The following is an 18,634-nucleotide window of genomic DNA, read 5'->3' as shown; positions in this document are numbered from 1 at the left end:
CCAGCCACTCAGTCAGTCAACCAGTCGGTCAGTCATACTGAGAATACCACTTCTTCCCCGAGTCCCAAGTAGCCACAAAAACGAATTACTCAATTTATCAATGGGAGTCTTTATTTACAGAAATTAGTAAATTATATCTTCAGGGTGGACATAGGCCAAAATAACAAACAAAATAAGTCTACCTGAAAACAAAACATAACTTGCCTACAGATAACCAAAACTGAAATACATCAACTAAGCTCCCTATCTAACAAAAACAGGAGAAAATGTGTTAAGAAAGAAAAAAGTGTGGCTGTGACTGGTGAAAGAAGTGGTTCTCCCCTTACCTGCTCAGTCGCCCCATCATGCTCTTTAAATCCTGGTGGCCAGAACAGGAGCCAATCATCTGCCACCATGCGGCACCCCATCACCGTCTGGTCCTGACACATACATTTGCATACATAACGATCACACCACCTGTCAAAACACAAAAAGAACACATACAACAAAATAATACTATACGAGTCACAGTCACACATTCAGCCAGTCAGTCAGTCAGCCACTAAGTCGGTCAGTCAGCCACGAAGTCAGTCAGTCAGTCAACCAGTCAGCTGGTCAGTCACTTGTTCAGTTAGTCAGTCACTCAGTCAGCCAGCCAGTCACTCAGTCAGCCAGTCAGTCACACATTCAGCCAGTCAGTCAGTGACTCAGTCAGCCAGTCGCTCAGTCAGCCACCAAGTCAGTCAGTTAGCTAGTCAGTCAGCGACTCAGTCAGCCACCAAGTCAGTCAGTTAGCTAGTCAGTCAGTGACTCAGTCAGCCAGTGAGTCACTCAGTCAGCTAGTCAGTCACTCAGTCAGCCAGCCAGTCAGTCAGTCACACAGTCAGTCAGTGACTCAGTCAGTCAGTCAGTCAGTCAGTCAACTAGTCAGTCAGTCAGCCACCAAGTCACTCAGGGACATTTGTAACGTTGCAGTCCATCCAAAAAAAAAAAATAGATTTGTTCAAATGAAAAGCAAACGCCTGAATAAAATGAAAAAGTATAACAAGCATCTTCTCTCTCTTTACTGAATTTCATATGTGAGGATTAGAAGGCTCATGTGAGAAGGAACCCAAATTTTATTAGCAACAAGTGCCATTCTATCTTAGAAAATGGACAGAGAATGAACAGTGTCATGTTTCTGCTCTTCAAAGAGAAACCTTTGTGCAAAAATAAACAGTACAACAAAAGCTATGGGAATAGACAGAAACTCAGAGGGCGAGTAAACAGCTGAGTGATAAGAGAAATGAGGAAGAGATTTGTTTCAAAATAATTTTCATATATAAGACATCTGTAAAAAAGTCATTGATTCACTGTATTTTATTTGCTTTCCTAAAATATCAGCTCATGATAGCTGAAGCATGATTTTAGTGGTTATGGATAGTGTTCAAGGTTGTGTCACCACTGGAGCAGGTGCAACATCTCCAGGTCAGTTCCCTTCCATGTTTTCTGTTTCTAGTTTTTTCAGTCCAATAAAGGCAAAGAATTTTCTGTAACCTCTTGTAATTTGACATTGCCCTCGAAAAATGAAGAGTTTAGCTTTGGAGGAGCACTGCAGACAAGAGGGGGGTAATAATTGTCTAACTGTGACTTCAACACACAATTACACTGCATTTTCAAATCTTCCACCCTTCAGGATGGTTACACATACACCAGTAAGATTCCAGTGTACAGCTTTTAAAAAATCAATCCTGAAACAGGAAGTTAATATGTATGTAAAATGAATTTATTCTCCAAAACAACATGTATCAACAAATATCATCTACGATATGATAGTTACTCCACATATATAAACATTTATGAGTCCAAACTGGATGAATCACATTAAAACAATCACACAAACATCATGCAACCGACTTGTGACTAATGATGATCACTGTTTGTACAGATGATGAATATATATATGAATTACTTTTCACTCAAACATTGCGTAAACACACTTTATACACTTTATAAGTGATACCAATAGACATGTAGTGCACATTGTTACTGTATTAATGTGAAGTAACATCACCTACATTTTTCCTCTCTGTTCTGTCTTTGTCCTTCACATTGAATTTACCAGTATAAAATTTAAGTGAGGATGAAACTTTCACCCATTTAGAATAACAAGACAGTAATATAAAAGTTAGAAAAAAGTCTATAATATTTCCAGTGCAACAATAAAGTCATTAAAGCCCATATACCAAAACAAACTCCATAGTGACAGATGAGGATGAGTTAGTTCTGCTAAGTAAAGAAACTTCAAAACAAACTGCAGAATTCTGTACAACTGTAAAAGTTTGCTTTTCAGCCTTTAGGTTCTCACAGAAACTCGCAAGCATCCAGAATGATGTACATTATAGTTACTGTGCACATAGTAATGTTTGGCAAGCAAAAGCACAAAAATGGTACAACAATAATATTGGTTCATAAAACCTACTAGAGCCAAAAACACTGGCTTACATTTTCTGCAACACCTTCCTTCTGAGAGGAAGTTAGTGTCTTAAACATCTAGGGCAGCATGGTTTCTTTCCAGACAGGCCACAAAGGTCATTTCTAGTTTCTCAACTCCCACCCTGACTGGCTTTTTGGTTTCTACCCACTCTGTTACTGATGCCTCACATGCCCATGCCAATCTCCTCAATCTTCCAGCCGCTGGAGTTCTTTCCAAATTTGTATACGAGCCTACGGCCGTCGACACGCTCCAGGATCTCCCTCTTGTAGTAATACCTGAGGGTGGAGGAGGGTTGGTTAGTCCAGGTTTAAGACACAAAGACACTTGTTAATAGATGAAAATGTTATAATGTTCCTTCACTGGGGACCAGACCAGGGTTAAAAGGACACTTGAACACTTTTACATGCCACACTTAAACAGTCATAGCAAGTATTACTCTGCCTGTCAGAACAGTTGTGTAATGTCTTCTGTGACTCTGGAGGAGCTTTGTAAACCAAATGAGTTAAGTTAACCCTGATTACATCGCTATGGCATCATCAGGTTTAACTTGGCTAGAAGACTTAAATAAAAAACACTGTGTAAAAAAGTGGGGATGTGTTCATCAGGCAGGAGGGTCTGATGAAAAGCAAGGTCAAGTTGTGTCCTGAGAAATACAGGAACCACCATTTTGGAGGTTGACACATCCTAAGAACATGCCTGGAAATCCAAGACCGGATCAACAGAGTGGCCCTTTAAATTAGTTATACAAGGTGGAGCTATATTGTCTGAGATGGTTGTCTATGTTGGAACATCATGTTTATAAACAACCCAGTTTACTGGTTTGTGTTAATGTTTAACTATGTTTAACCATATGCCTGTAACTTCTAAACCACTTCTCTATAAATGGTGCATCAGATGAAATTCTTAGCTGCTACATGAACTCACCTCATGGCACGGCTGAGTTTCTCATATGTCATGCTGCTGTTCTTCTTCTTCTGACCCCACATCTGAGCCACAGCCTCGGACTTGAGGAACTTAAAGACACCCTCGCGGCGATCCTCCCATTTCATCAGGCCCTGGTTCCTCTCTGGGTGGATCAAAATGTCTCTTATGAACTCCCATAGGTGAGTGCCACGAGGTGCTACAGACAAACAGTGGGGCACAATCAGCTAAATGTGTGTTTGTGTGTGCATGGATGTATAAACATAAGCATGCAAGTCAAACAGCATGTACATCTGCAGCCTGATAAAGATGCAAAATGGATGCAAAGTAGAATCAGTAAAAAAGATCAGCAGTGCTGGAGTACAGATGCCTTTTGAACAGTGTTTTACATGATGCACAATACAGTGTGCTGGTTCTCCAGACATGGCCTCACCGTGTTTGTTTTTCTTTGGATTGTCATAAATGCTACTGCCATGCTCTCTGCTCACTTTAGGAGGTCGCCCCCGTGGACGCTTAAGTCGAGACTCTCCTTTCTCAGTTTTGATGTGGGCCTCTGTCAACACAACAGTTAATTATCAGGTGTTTACTTAAACTCATTGACACTGCTGAGGCTGTGGAATTACCCTAACCCTTACAAACAATGAGTTTTTCTGCTTACTCACTTGAAATCAGAGGGTAGGAGAACTCTGGGTCTGATTCACCACTGCCAGATTCTGGTGAGCTGAGGCTTGAGAAGCCAAACATGCCACCTGCACACATAAGAGATATGTTTCAGATACGTATGAAAAACTGAAAGGTAGAAGAGGTAAACATGAAAACATGTTAAATACTGACTGTTTGAGGAGGAGCTGTACTCGCTGTCAGACTGATTATCAGACAGGTACCCAGTGTCTCCAAGAGGTGTCATGGGCTCCATGGTCAGACTGGTCAGATCATAATCATCACTGTAGTCAAATTCCTTCTTATTGACGTCTCCTTCAGCTGCTGGTAGTAAGTAGCAGTATTAGTCACATCATTTCCACACAGTATCCAGTTTATGCTGTTATCTAACACCTCTATACAATATGTACCTTGGCCAATTCTAATAGTGCTGAGCAAAGGGAAGTCTAGGTTGCCCAGGAACTTGTCCAGGAGGTGGCAGGTCTCATTGAGCTCTGGGCCTGACAGGCTCTGTAGCTCTGGGAAGAAAAAAGGAGATGAAAATGAGATGAAATGTAGTCCACAAACTTCATTCATCCAAGAGAAAAGCAAAGCATGTATGGAACTATATTGCTAGCTTCTGCGAACACAGGTCAAATATTTGTTTTTATTAACATATAACTGGCAATCCTAATACAGGCCACTTTTATTTTGGTGTGCTTTGTGAATATTGGCGTACAGTCACTTTTTCATCATTGACATAGTTACTAAAACCTTTATTAATTAAATAACAAGATCTATGTATGGATGTATTTCAGCTCTGAAAATTTATTATGCCACATGACAGATGTAGTTTTACCATATTTGGTCTTATGTTCCTGCAAACTCTGGTGGAGATGTGGGCCGAGCTGTGGGCCGAAGATCCCTATCATCTGGTCACAGTTCATCTGGCAGAGGGCGGGTCCATCCATAGCACAGTACGCCAGACTCAGGGTGCTCGCATCGAACTTGGTCCTCTCTGTGTGGTCGCTTATCCACTCCAGGACGTTGTCTGCTGTCCAGCTGTGAGGGCTGATCTGCCTGTACCACTGACCTGCAGAGAAAGATTTAGGAAGCTATAAATGATGAGACACAGATTTAGAAATGGTAAATTTTCATATGAAAACTATTACGTCTTCCAAGCCATACAACATGTCAACACTTGTTTCTTAAATTTCCACGTCTATGTGTATGTGTAATGGTGACTGATATCACTCTGGATTTGTGTCTTTCAGGTCACACAAACAAAGCCTGAGCTGTTTTAACTATGAGGTGGCAGCATTCTTCTGTTTGACAGTTATGATGAGTTAAACATTAGCTGCCTGGTGAATGATTAAGCCAACACCATCTAGGCCAAAGCAAAGTTCAGTGAGCTAATGGTCTTATTGGCTGAAGTTTGAAAATGAAGGATTGTGTTTACTGTGGGATTAGTCTGAGCTGAAACTGCCCACGAAACTCAGGCTAGACTATAATGGTTAACTAGCCTTCACAGCCCAGGGATGAAATCATTTGAATTTCTCTTGGTGTTACAGAGCACACATTTACTTACAACAATGACAGACAGAAATGAGTGGTCCTCTTACTGTTGATATTGGTGTTGTATGCAGGACTGCTGATCTGCAGAGTATTAATGCTGGGCAGCACCCTGGGCTGCTGCAGCAGGACATCGGGGATGCCAGTTTGATACATGGTGAGGTTGGCATGAGTCAGGACGCTGCTGAGGCACGGTGATGACATGGAGACACTGACAAACATAAAAGAGGATACTTGTTTACACAACAGTTCAAATATAAACAAACAAATAGCCCCCCAGCTGCATTTAATTTGAAAGGAACTTATAGCTAATAAACACATCCAGCTTTGTAATGTAACACACAACCACTCTAACATTCAGGTAAATAGTTACTTAATGAGCTTTACCTGAGCACAAGCCACAGTATGATGCAGAGGAGTGATGCTCCAAGACAGTCCGCAGTGTGAGTATGTGTTGTGAAATTTCCCCTGTTCAAGTATCAGTGATCTTTTCTTCCACCTGTGGAGCTTTATATTCCTGTAAAGGAGTAGAGGACGGACTCAGGTGAGTTAAGGGGAATTCCACCTGAAACTGGCCACACCTCCAACCCACTTCCTCCTCCTCCCCCTTTGCTTTCCTGAGAACTTGATCAACAAAACAAACCTGCCCTGCTATTCTCTCAAAGTAGTTTTTCGATATCTACCAAACCATCAACTTGGGCTAGTTGTATTTATATTGACTGGCTTAACTTTCATACGTTTACGATCTTTAGTAGAAGTCTGTCAAACCCACAGTTCTATGTCCTACAGTAAAAGCTGAAATATATTTGCACCTTTCTGCCCAAAAAAAACAAAAACAAAAATATTTTGGGGTTTCCTATTTCTTTTGTCATTGTCTCAAACATTTTTTTTGGCATCTGTCAGTGACTAAAGCAAACTAAGAATTTCATGGTAGAAACTGTTTTGAACTGACTTGATTCATATTTCCTTGACAGAGCCACCTTTCACTCAAGGAACAAGGAAGCGGCTGGGGAGACTGCGGATGGTCACACTTTTCTAAAAATAGCCACACACAGAGTATGTGACAAGTAGTCGTCTGTGTGGATGGATAGGTTTATCAGTCAACAGCCAAGCCTAACACAAAGTGATAACACAATTTTATCAAGCTTTTTTTTTGTTCCACTGCACTCAGATCCCTCGTGATGTGTAACTAGTCTGCTCTGTTTTTTACTCTGTTTATTACACTGACACATTGTGGTAGGCTGACCTTATACACACATGGACACACACACACACACACATACAGTGTGTTACTCAGGTGTTGAGTCTCTGAACTCTACTGGATGATAAATACCACACTTCATAAACATATTCCCTCATGTGGCGATGTCTAACAAATTGCTCCAAAATCTCCAATAGTTCAAATGGACTAAGATGAGGTGACTTTACAGTCATAGCATATAATTTACATCATCTTCATCTTCATCAGACCACCAGTGACCCCTGTGAGCTGTGGATGGAGGCACTGTCATCCTAAAGAGACCCCCCCCATTAGGACAGAAAATGTTTCATCACAGGATAAAAGTGATCACTCAGAACAACTTTGTATTGATCTGTGATCAATCAGTGACTCCTCCCTCTGAGACAGTGGTCGGCAAGTAAGTTTGGTCTCGGGCAAACTTTTTTCTAATCCATTACATGGCGGGCCAAACCATGATCAAATTAAATCAATAATCTACTTTAAGAAACTGATTGATGAAAATGCAACTGGAATTGACTTTATTGCTGTTCACATATGTGGCACAAAAGTGGTAAAAAGATCATATGACAATCTTTTTGGGTAGAATCGTAATCCATATCCATCTGCATTCTGTGTCTGCTCTGATTTTTTTCCGCTTCTGTTGGATGTTTGTCTGCCTGCTGCTTCTCTTCACCCACAATGCGGTCCTCTGTTTACAAACTATGTCTCAACCAATCACACTTTTTTTCTATGTATGAGCACAGTTATTTATTGATGTGGTGCTGTATGTAAGTGTTTTAATTTGAAAGTTCAGTTGCTGCAGACTAGCTAGCCCTGGCATGTCCCGCCTCAGGTTGTCCTGCCTGCAGGCAGTTCTCTTGTCCTTCAGGCAGATCCTGAACTCCACCGTCTTGGACTGCAGCTGGTGACTAGTTCTGCTCAGGTGGAGAACTGGTTCATGAGGAGCTACACCAAACTCACTGAGGCTGCTGAGCAGAACAAGGACTGCTGTATCCAGCTGCAGTTAGCAGGCTAGCTGTTTAACAGTTAACATGGTCTGGTAAGCAGAAACTGAACTTTTAGAATTAAATATCTAAATATAGAAACGATCTGTACGATTCAACCGAAGTAGATTGTGGATCATAAGATCTTCCACCCACAGTCACATATTATATGTTAGACTGATTCACTGAACTGGTGTTATTTTCTAATTATCGCACATTGTATGTCCGCTCCGTCAGAGATTTGTCAAGCAAGCAGCAGAACCTTTGGAACTTTCATAACTTTTCATAATAAAAGCTCACAGTAGCTTGAAATAAAACACTGCTGGAAAAAACAAACAAAACAATAACAAAAAACTAACTTTCTTGCGCATCACTATCTAGCCTCTGCTTTCTGCTCCACTGAACTCGAATGTGCATTCATCTTTGTAATGAGGAATTTATGCACCTGCATGAACATCTCAGTTATCAAATGTGTGCTGTGCGCTATACATATATATTGATAATTAATGAATAATATTACAAATATATCCAAAACTACATGTGTTGTATTGATCACAACAAATGCCTTCATTTCACAGCCCAAAAAAAGGTGCTGCAGTGTTGACCCCTGGACTGTGACTAACACAGTTTCCAATTTACTTTATCTCTGATTTCAGCCTGTGTGCCAAGTTTGGTTGGACTGGCCAAAACAATCCATAACAGCCTAGCGTTGACCCATGCAGTGTGGTGGTTAAATAACAGTCACGCTTCATTCAGTTGATTTCAGGTCACCCAACACTGCCAGCACTGCCACTGCCTTCAGATGAAGCCAACTCACTGGTTTACTTTAGAGGTGTTGTTTTTAATATTCAACTTGGCAGCTGACATACTGCATATCAAGGAAGGTATAAAATCAATTCTGGGACCTCATAGTCAGTAAGTGACTGTGTTTTGAAGATTTTTCTCTCCTTCCATGGAAAATAAAAATGGGCTGGTACTAGGACAACCACACACTGCAAACAGAGAATATGCCGTTTTTGAAAGTGCAAGCAGTTTCGTCATATTAATGTAATAAACCCTATGCCTGATACTAGAAACATATAATCATAAAGCTTGTGAACAGAATTTTAAAGATTCACTACTGTGGTCACACTCAGCTTTCTGCACAGGCTCAGATAAACCCGAGGGGAGGCTAAACTGAGAAACACAGAAACAAAGCTCAGGGCAAAGGTGAGTGAATGGAATGCTGACACTAATTGTAATCTAACTGTGAGGCAGACATACTGCAGGGCAAACACTCACTGTTTAAGAGGTCTATTCAGGTGTCATGTTGCACAGTGAAAGCTGCAGGTTTCTGTACTGCAGGAAACCTGGAGGCTTGATGAGATCCACTGCTGGTGCCTAGTGGTTAGTGAACACTGCCCACACATCTAATACACCTACTAATGATGCTACTACAGAAAAAGAGGTAAAATCAGGTAGGTAAGAAGTAGAAGATGTAAACTACATTATGAAAATTATGTGGAATCTGGTTTTGTCATGTCAACACAGGACAGGGACAAAGATTTAATACAAACAAGATTAAATATCTGAAATTGGGCTGATTAGGCTCCATCTGCTGATGTAGGTCATGAGATATGACTAAAAGCTGCTTAAGAGCAACTAAATGGACCTTTTGGTTAGATTGTTTTTTCAGGACAAAGCCCATAAAAAACCTCAATCACAAATATGAATAAAAATGCACTACAAATGAAATGCTCATCACTGCACCTAAGGATGAATTCAAAAAGCATCATCTGTAGTTTTTTGGCCACTTTTACAAGACCATGCAACTATTATAGCAGTAACTACACAGTTATAGTTATTCTTACTACCTATCACTTGCACAGTACACTGTACCATTTCACCTTCATTATCTACCTTTCTACCCACCAGCTGTTGGTGTCAGTCGTGTCGGCAAAAATGTACTTGCAGAATATTGAAAATATCTTGAGACAGACAATCCATCAGCTAATCAGTGTTATGTTAGTGTCACAATAAAGTAATTGTTGCAAGATTTAACTACTGAGTTTAATTATTACTCATGGGTGTGTTCATGGGAAGCTCCTACATATAGACTTGATTGCCACCTGAGCTATTTAAAACAAAAAACAAAAAGAAAAAACACTTTTTGCTGTTAGTGGAGACAGTGACTTAATTAAAAAATTCCATCTGAAAAAATATACTTGTCATTACAGTTTCCATTACACAAGTAAAACATTGTGTATTATTCTAAATTACAACAACAAAGCAAAAAGGGTAATTCTTTTTCGAGTTTCAGGGGAAAAATGCATTGAGGAAGACCTCATTGAGCTCACCCACTGAGATATCGGGCAAATGTTTTAATTAAAATATATATTGCAGAAACTCAGTCAATATATTAAAGTATGTCATTTTATTTCCTTCTTTTATTTTCTATAAATAATGGTGGTATGGAAAGTAATTACACTGCATGTGCTGTTTTGTGTGTTTTATGGCAGATGGTATTGTGGTGATACATTTCCTACAAAACAGAGAGCAACTGTTGGTGCAGTAGTGCTTAACCTTAGTAAGGTTTCAGTAAGTCCTATAGTGCTTTTGTTAGAAGGAGGATGAAACTGTGCCTGTGAACAATCAGAGATGTTGGCACATTTTCTATAATAACATTCAGCATCGGCCTTTAGACTGTGTTTCAGCCAGTAATAACAAGAGAACACGTTTTCTCCCAAATTTCACAACATCACTCACACCCTGTTTCCACAACGTGTTGGAGGAAAAGCTTAGTGTGGCATGCAGCCCTGCAGGTTTTTGCTCTCTGACGAGGCACCAGCTTTCATGGCCTGGGGACTAACTGGAAAATAATTTCATCACTTGTAATTCATGCTGTCTTTTTTCTCCACCCTTCATTACTTTTCTACACCTGGGCTGTTGCTAAATGACGGGGCTTTCCAAAAGAAGTATTGGTCCATTTAAAAGATGTGAGGAGTGAGGCCCTAGAGCTGCACCATAATAGAAGAGGTGTGTGATCCATTACAGAGGTGTGTGTGTCATAATGACAGAGTGAAAACATCTTTTACATATATCTTACAATAGTACTCAGATCCTTTGCTGTAGCTCCAAACTGTGGTCAGTTGCTTCCTGTTTGCTTTAATTATCCTTGAGATGAGTCTAGAACTAGACTGTAGTCCACCTGTAACAAACTGAATTGATTGAACATAGCAGACACACACCTAGGTCCCTCAATTCATGCTGCACATCAGAACAAAAACAAAGCAATGAATCTCTGATGAATCCAATGAAATCTCTGATTAGATGTAGGAAGCTGGATTCACCAGGACTCTTGCCCATCTGGCCAAACTTAGTAACCAAGCAAGAAAGACCTCAGTCAGGTAAGACATCACTGTAACAGAGCGACACAGGGACAACCATCTCAGCGACCATCGACCATCAATCAGACCTTTATGGTGGAGTGGCAAGGTCGAAACCACTTCTCATCAGCAGGGAAAGGGAGGCTGGTCAGAACTGAGGGACGGATCAAGGCAGCCAAATACAGAGAGGTCCTTGAAGAAAACCGATCCAGAGTCCAGGAGACCTGAGACTGGAGCCACGGTTCACCTTTCAGCTCCACAGTGACCTGAAGCAAACCGCCAAGGCAACACTGGAGAGGCTTCAGGACCAGTCTCTGACTGTTACTTTGTCATTATGGTTTACTCAGTGAAAACTGATGGGCAAAACAAACAATTTTATCTCTTTAAAATGAAATCTACAACATGACTGTGACTCAGTGAAACACCCTAGGTTCAGGGTTGAAATGTAGCAGCATTTCTTTGAGCAGTATTTATACTAACACTGCTCTGACAGTTATTATTTGTGACTACTCTACACAACCAGCAGTTTTCTAAAATGCCACAATACCGGCTGCCATGCTATGCACTGTTTACATAGCTATATATGTTTATTCACTCTCACCACATCAACATGCAGCATGATGAAAGAGGTTTGTAAACTCACATAGTTCTGATTGTAGCTTTGCCTCACTTACATTTAATTTAAACTTAAGCCAGACTTACTTAAAACACATCTTTGTGTGCAGGGCCTGGACATACATGCAAAAAAACTTTGACAGGCTTGTACACAATATCATGTTTCAAACTAAACTATTTACTAAACACTGACAATGTCTGCAAACACTGTAGCTGATAGTAACCTGTGCTGACATCTCATGCCATGTGCTCTAACAGTAGAGGGCCTAAATGAAGCTGTTAGGCCTAAACATGTGGTCAGACATGGTCAGCCTCACAGGCGTACACGCTCAATCTGAGAGTCTAGTGTCTGTCGCTCTCCTCTCACGGTTGCCCGACTCTGCCATGAGTCGCTTTTCTTTCTCTCCATGTGGATTTTAAGTTGGGTGAGCACAAGAGTCCCAACTGCTAATCAGCGCTGCTTGTTGTTGCCTAGCCAAGACAAACCACATCCGCCATTTTGTCTCACACACACACACACCATCTGAATGCGTTTACTGTATGCTTAGTTAGTTGGATGATTGGTAGAATAGTTTTATTCGGACTGTGATTAACTTTGTTGATTAGTGGAAGATTAAATAAACATTATTGTAGTTAAAGAGAAGTCTTCTAGTCATTATTGCACATGCTTATTGTGACCTGTGGCTGATTGAGAGAGTCAGAGCTTGAACGTTACCTTGTTTAGTCACTTGTAGTTGTTGATCCCAGGAGGTCAGCTACTTTAAGTTAACTTCTTAGGTCATGTGACTGCAACCTGGTTTGGTTATCGTCCCGGTCTCCGGGTGGTGCCCTGTATTATTAATTAATATTAATAACTTCAATAATAATAATTCATAATTTCTTAGTAAATAATTTATTAGTTTTACACATAAAAATAATTCACACTCAATAACCAAACGCGTTCCTACCAGATCCAACAAAGCCAATGAAGGAGTTACTGTGAATGTGTTTCCTGTGACGAGACTGCGATGTCACCGAGGTAATAACCAGGTAATAACTCCTCACTGCTTGTTTGTATTCGCTTGTTTGTATTACCACACCTACTGTGTGGTAAAACAAGACAGTTGTTATTGTGTCCCTCAGCGGTGATTAAGATCTGCTTTGCATGCTTCTCTCTCTCCCATTTACTAACCCACATGTACCCACATTTGCACTCACAAACAGCCTTGGTGCATTTACAAACAGAAGCAGCGAGTACTATTCACATCCAAACTGTCAGATGCAGGCATAAAGAACAGTCCAGCTACTGTTCAAGATGTCTTTCTACACACAGTTTACCAGGGGCTAGGATACAAACAGCGATATCCGGCGAGAGTTAAAGCCTCTACTGTCGGACTGTGAAGTGAGCGATGAAACAATATTACGTCATGTAATGAGAATTACAAGTGAGGAAAGTGAGAGACAGAAGAGGATAGGTTCTTCTCATAGACAGACTACAAAAAACGCACAATGTGCCCAGCTTGAGCTTAACTCAGTCCAAGAGTATAGTAAGCAAGAGGGCTCCGTCTGCAAAACCAAGACAGACCCGATTAAAGAGCTTACAGCCAAAGTGGATGAGCTCACAAGTCTGGTTGAGGCAATGAGACAGCAAAGTCAGCGCCGACCATCAGACCTGGTGAACCCATATTCTCAGAACAAGGTAAGAGTCAGAAGAGACAAACCCTACGGTTGTCCAACATGTGTTGAACAGAACCGCCCAGACTGTTGTCATTGTTTCTCTTGCGGGGAAGAGGGTCACAGAGCTGTTGGCTGTTCAAAGAGACAAATGAACCAGGGAAACGTGAACTGGTCACTGCAGCGGGGCGCCAAGTGATCGGGTCAGAAAAAGAGCCCCAAAGTGAGCACCCAGCAAAAACAAGAGCTCAAGCCAGCCACGACAGCACAAAACAAGATCCTACCTTGTCAGTCATCTCAGAGGTAGCTAGCTATCAAGAAGGCTAGCCATCTGCTCTGTCCATCGCCGGAACATTGTGCGCTAAACGCGATGGTGCGTTGCTAAACTAATAGGAAGGAAGGCTCTGATACAATGTAACTTGAGTGGCTTGGCAGTGACTGCATTGCTGGACACAGGTGCACAAGTCAGCATCATCAGCCGTGACTGGAAAGAAAAATATCTTTGTCATGCGGCCACTGTCAGAAATCATACAGGAAGTAGCTGAGTTGAAAGTTTGCGCAGTCAATGGGGAATCCATCCTATTTGATGGCTGGATACCCATTATGATCAATTTACCTGGAAGCGAGGACCCCAGTCTCTTCATCAGCACTCCGGTGTCCTAGTCAGCAGTTTGCCTATGGACAAACCATTGGTTGGTTTCAATGTTCTGGAGCAAATCATTGAGGGGCAGCCAGAACGGTTAATATCTACACTGGTAACATTGCTCCACAATGCCATCTGTGTTTCTACTGAGAAAGCTGAAACGATTGTGAGCTTCATTCAGACAGCAGAGCCAAACATGCCACAAGGCTGCTTAAGAACAGGTGAAAAGGACGTTGTCGTCCCTGCTGGCCAAGTCACCTGGGTAAGGTGCCAGGTCCCACCAACCATGAACCCTTGTGACTGTCTGGTGCTGTTCGAGGCAGATGAGGGTAGTCAGTCCTTAGAGCAGCTGGATGTAGTGACAGGGTTGGTCGAGATACAACATTCCGCCAAGCCCTACATCAAAATTGCTGTTGGTATCAACACCAAACATGACGTGACCCTGCCAAAAAAGAACCCCCTAGGCACCTTACAGCCCATTGAGCGAATTGTGGATGCTGAACCACCGGACAAACACATACCTAACGTGACGGTCAATGAGGTTACTGTTGAACCAACTCCACCTATATGGAATCCACCGGCAAACCTTGATCACTTGGAGGTGGAACAGCAGGAGGTTGTCAGGATGATGTTGTATCTAAGACTTTTGCCAGGGATGGAAATGACATTGGATGTAATCCGAGCCTACAAATGGTGATCAATCTAAAAGATGACATCCCAGTGCAGAGAGCGTACACCTCCATACCAAAGCCGCTTCTAAAGGAGGTCAAAGAGTACATTCAAGACCTTATTGTGAAAGGATGGATAGTCAACTCCAAGTCCCCTTATGCCGCTCCCATCGTGTGTGTGCATACGAAAGACGGCATACTACGCCTCTGCATAGACTATCATCTATTGAACCAGAAAATGGTACCAGACAGACACCCACTGCCCTGAATACGGGACCTGCTCGATACCTTGGGGGGATGCTCCTGGTTTAGCATCCTTGACCAAGGCAAAGCCTATTACCAGGGCTTTGTGTCTGAAGGCTCACGTCACCTCACTGCCTTCATCACGCCCTGGGGGCTCTATGAGTGGGTGAGGATACCGTTTGGTCTCTCCAACGCACCTGCGGCCTTCCAGAGGAGCATGGAGGAGATGTTGAGTTCTCTGAGGGATGAGTGCTGCATACCATACCTTGACGACATTCTCTGCTACTCAAGGTCTTTTGATGATCAAGTGGAGGTCGTCCGTCAGGTACTTCGGGCCTTACAGTGTCAAGGGGTGAAGCTCCAGTCTGAGAGGTGGGAGTTGTTCAAGGGGGAGGTTCGCTATGTTGGGCGCCTGGTCAGTGCTGATGGTGTTCGAGTCGACCCCAAAGACCTGGAGGCTGTACTGGCTCTGAAAGCCAAAGCGCTACAGACTGTAGGCGACCTGAGAAGGGTCCTTGGCTTCCTTAGCTACTAAAGCTCATAAATACAAAACTTCTTAAGAATAGCTCAGCCACTGTATGAGTTACTCCAGGGGAAGTCCTCAACACTGCAAGCCCACTGCCGAAAGAGCAAAACCAAAGGCCCCCAGCTGTCATCTAGGGTGCCTGTAGAGTGGACTGCTGCCATTCGTCCTACATACTGATGCATCAGAGCGGGGCCTCGGGGCCGTTCTTTACCAGCAGCAGGGTGGAAAGCTACGAGTCACTGGTTATGGGTCACGGAGGGTTGGAGAACTGTCAGGCTTCTGTTTCAGCATCAAGTACAGACCAGGGAGAGTTAACGAAGATGCTGATACACTGTTCCGTGTCCCCCTTGACATTGACCGCTATATGTCAATGTGCATGGAAGAATTGTCGCAGGAGGTGGTGAGTGCAGCTTGGGAGGGAACCCGAGCAGCCCAGAGGAAAGACGTGGCCTGGGTGGCTCTTGGCCTCCTCACATGATGTTATCCTGCAGCCGCGCGCACCCCTCCAGGAAATAAAACATGATGATTTGGTTCAGGCTCAAAGAGAAGACCCCACAATTGGAGAGATCATAAGACTCAAAGAGTCGAATGTGAAACTCACCGAAGACATCCAGAGGTCTGTAAAAGGATCTGCTTGTAAGCTTCTCCGCGAGTGGGACCGGCTGTGCTTCGAACATGGACTCTTGTGCCGATGAACACCAGAAAGAAAACAGCTAGTCCTACCTCTCAAATACCAGTCTGTTGGCACCTTCAGGATCACATGGGCCACGTGGTTACAGAGAGAGTACTCCACCTCGCCAGACAAAGGTTCTATTGACCTCACATGAAGAAGGGTATAGAGGACTATGTGACTAAAAAATGCTGTTGCATAAAACAGAAGAAGTCCAACTCACCACTTGAACTAGTCTGTATCGATTTCTTACACCTTGAGAAGAGCAAAGGGGGGTACGAGTACATCTTGGTGGTAGTCGACCACCGAGGTTTGCCCAGGCCTACCCAACCAAAAATAAGTCCGGGCGAACAGCAGCAGAGCGGATATACAATGACTTTGTACCTCGCTTTGGGTTCCCCAACAAACTCCATCACGATGAAGGGCGAGAATTTGAGAATCAGCTTTTCCGAACTCTTGGGCAGCTCTCTGGGGTTGGTCATTCCCAAACGTCTCCGTACCATCCTCAAGGTAATCCAGCTGAGCAGTTCAACCGTATGTTGCTACAAATGTTGCGCACGCTGACAGACAAAGAAAAGGAAGCATGGAAAGACCATCTTCCACAGGTTATTCATGCATATAACTGCACCCAGCATGAGTCCGCTGGTTATTCGCCACACTTCTTGCTCTATGGGCGACATCCTCGCCTCCCCGTGGACCTCGTGTTTGGTTTGGCAGAAGAGACTGATCCAGTGACACACAAAGGATATGCCGAGAAGTGGTGCAAAAGAATGACAGAAGCATATCATATTGCCAACAATAGCAGCCTGTCATCCAGTGCCAAGGGCAAGTCTTACTATGATAAGAAAGTGAGAGGCGTGGTCCTGAAGCCAGGGGATAGAGTGTTGGTTAGGAACCTCGGAGAGCGTGGTGGACCTGGCAAATTGCGTTCCTACTGAGAGAAGAGGATATATGTGGTCAGGGAACAAGTTTCAGACAACCCAGTGTATGTCATCCACCCAGAGGGCGATGACAAGGGAAGAACTACAACCATGCACCGAAACCTGCTCTTGCTGGTCAATGACTTGCCAGTGGAACTCCCACCACAGCCAACCAAACCAACATCAGAGCCAACACAAAGACCAGGGAACGCACAGACGAAAGTGAGTGACAAGCGAGACCAGACAGTAGATGCTGAGACCTCTGAGTCAGACGATGAGTCAGAAAATGGATACTGGCTGAGCATACCAGCAGGCTGGGCTGAGCTGAGAGCAGCGGTAACCCCTGAGAGATCAGCTATCAGCCAAGAGAGGGAAACACCGAGCCAAGCGCGACTGTAGTTCCACTATAACTATAAATATGTACATTTGTTAAAGTTTAAATATGTAAGGTTACAAATTTGATGTGTCTTTGTTTATAAGCCTGTTTTGGGTAAATGTAAGTTTAAAAGGATAACACAAGCACTTTGTCTGGATACACATTTCAGCGCTCTTTTACAGAAGCAAGATAGGTAGTCTATGGTATTTGAAGGTGTTTTATACACTGTAAAACTACTACACTACACGAAAATTGTGTTTTGAACCAGTTTGTACTGTGAAATGGACAAAGAAAATGTAATGTATTTACAGAAATTGTTTATTGGGATAAATTTAAATATGTATTGATTAGGAAAGAGAAGATGAGAGAAAATGTACGTATGTTATTGAGACTGAAGTAGTGATTTAAGTGAGATAAAGGCTGAATTGGGAGAATGTGAAATTGAACTACGTAAAACTGAGATGAGGTAAAAAGGATATACATTGTGCTTATGTGACTGTTATGATACATGATGTTAAATAAATCTTACTGAGAGGCAATCTGGAAAGGAAACGAGACGGCCTGTGTCCTCATTCCTCTGCTTTACCTGCTTTATACAGGTTACATATTTGTTATCGTAGTCTCCCATCCCTGGGACCCGTAACAAATGCACACATTCAATGTTTGAAAAATTCAATCCTCCAACTCAGTTAACCAAATCTACCACCAGATGACACCAGATTCTATCAGCTTGTTCAGTAACACAATGTTTTTAACAAAAGTCCATTCTGGGTCTTCAAGCAAGCAAGTACTTCATTTCTTAAGACATTTCATATCACAGGGGTATTCACAGAGCCAGAATTACTTTAAGTAACCGCTATTTTCAAAGTCCTCTGGGACTGAAAAGCAAACAAATTATATTGCGTTACTACTCAGACCACAGGGTATTCACAAAGCCAGACTTGCGTTCAAAAGCAGCTCATTTTAAACACAGCTAATTTTCAAAACGGGTCCACTTAAAGACTCCAAACAAGCAGTTCAAACACTTTATTCTCTCCCAGTTTAACAGCACAGGTTTTTTCACCTTTTTCAAAACACAAACACTGTCTGATCACACGGGCAGAGATAACCTCTTTACTGTACTGTAACAGCAGTGCCAGCTACAG

The 18,634-nt window shown here is 42.5% G+C and overlaps 1 protein-coding gene across 3 annotated transcripts; it reads right to left on the bottom strand.

Annotated features, from left to right (window-relative positions):
- Positions 1–1,722: 1,722 nt before the first annotated feature.
- Positions 1,723–6,073, bottom strand: LOC111221426 (ETS-related transcription factor Elf-3-like). 3 transcript variants are annotated; one of them, XM_022744767.1, is made up of 9 exons: positions 5,975–6,073; positions 5,638–5,798; positions 4,875–5,108; positions 4,447–4,554; positions 4,211–4,360; positions 4,039–4,125; positions 3,810–3,929; positions 3,380–3,575; positions 1,723–2,730 (listed from the first exon to the last, which is right to left on the bottom strand). In XM_022744767.1, exons 2-9 carry the CDS (start codon positions 5,789–5,791, stop codon positions 2,619–2,621), a joined length of 1,161 nt encoding a protein of 386 aa, XP_022600488.1. In that variant the 5' UTR covers positions 5,792–5,798; positions 5,975–6,073; the 3' UTR covers positions 1,723–2,618. The 3 variants fall into 3 exon arrangements, with proteins under 3 accessions (XP_022600488.1, XP_022600490.1, XP_022600489.1); XM_022744769.1 differs by having other exon boundaries at positions 3,380–3,521; XM_022744768.1 differs by having other exon boundaries at positions 4,211–4,357.
- Positions 6,074–18,634: the final 12,561 nt, after the last annotated feature.

This window comes from Seriola dumerili, unplaced genomic scaffold (genome assembly GCF_002260705.1).
Source record: "Seriola dumerili isolate Sdu_G_001 unplaced genomic scaffold, Sdu_1.0 BDQW01000088.1, whole genome shotgun sequence".
Classification (NCBI taxonomy): Eukaryota; Metazoa; Chordata; class Actinopteri; order Carangiformes; family Carangidae; genus Seriola; species Seriola dumerili.
Note: the sequence above shows the minus strand (reverse complement) of the source record. Positions and strands in the feature narration are given on the sequence as shown.

Excerpts from the sequence above, each read along its gene's own strand:
- LOC111221426 (XM_022744767.1), bottom strand. The coding sequence starts at position 5,791 with ATGTCATCACCGTGCCTCAGCAGCGTCCTGACTCATGCCAACCTCACC. Across the intron at positions 4,361-4,446 it reads CACTATTAGAATTGGCCAAG|CAGCTGAAGGAGACGTCAAT; the intron begins GTACATATTGTA and ends ACTTACTACCAG. Across the intron at positions 3,576-3,809 it reads TCCAAAGAAAAACAAACACG|CACCTCGTGGCACTCACCTA; the intron begins GTGAGGCCATGT and ends GTTTGTCTGTAG.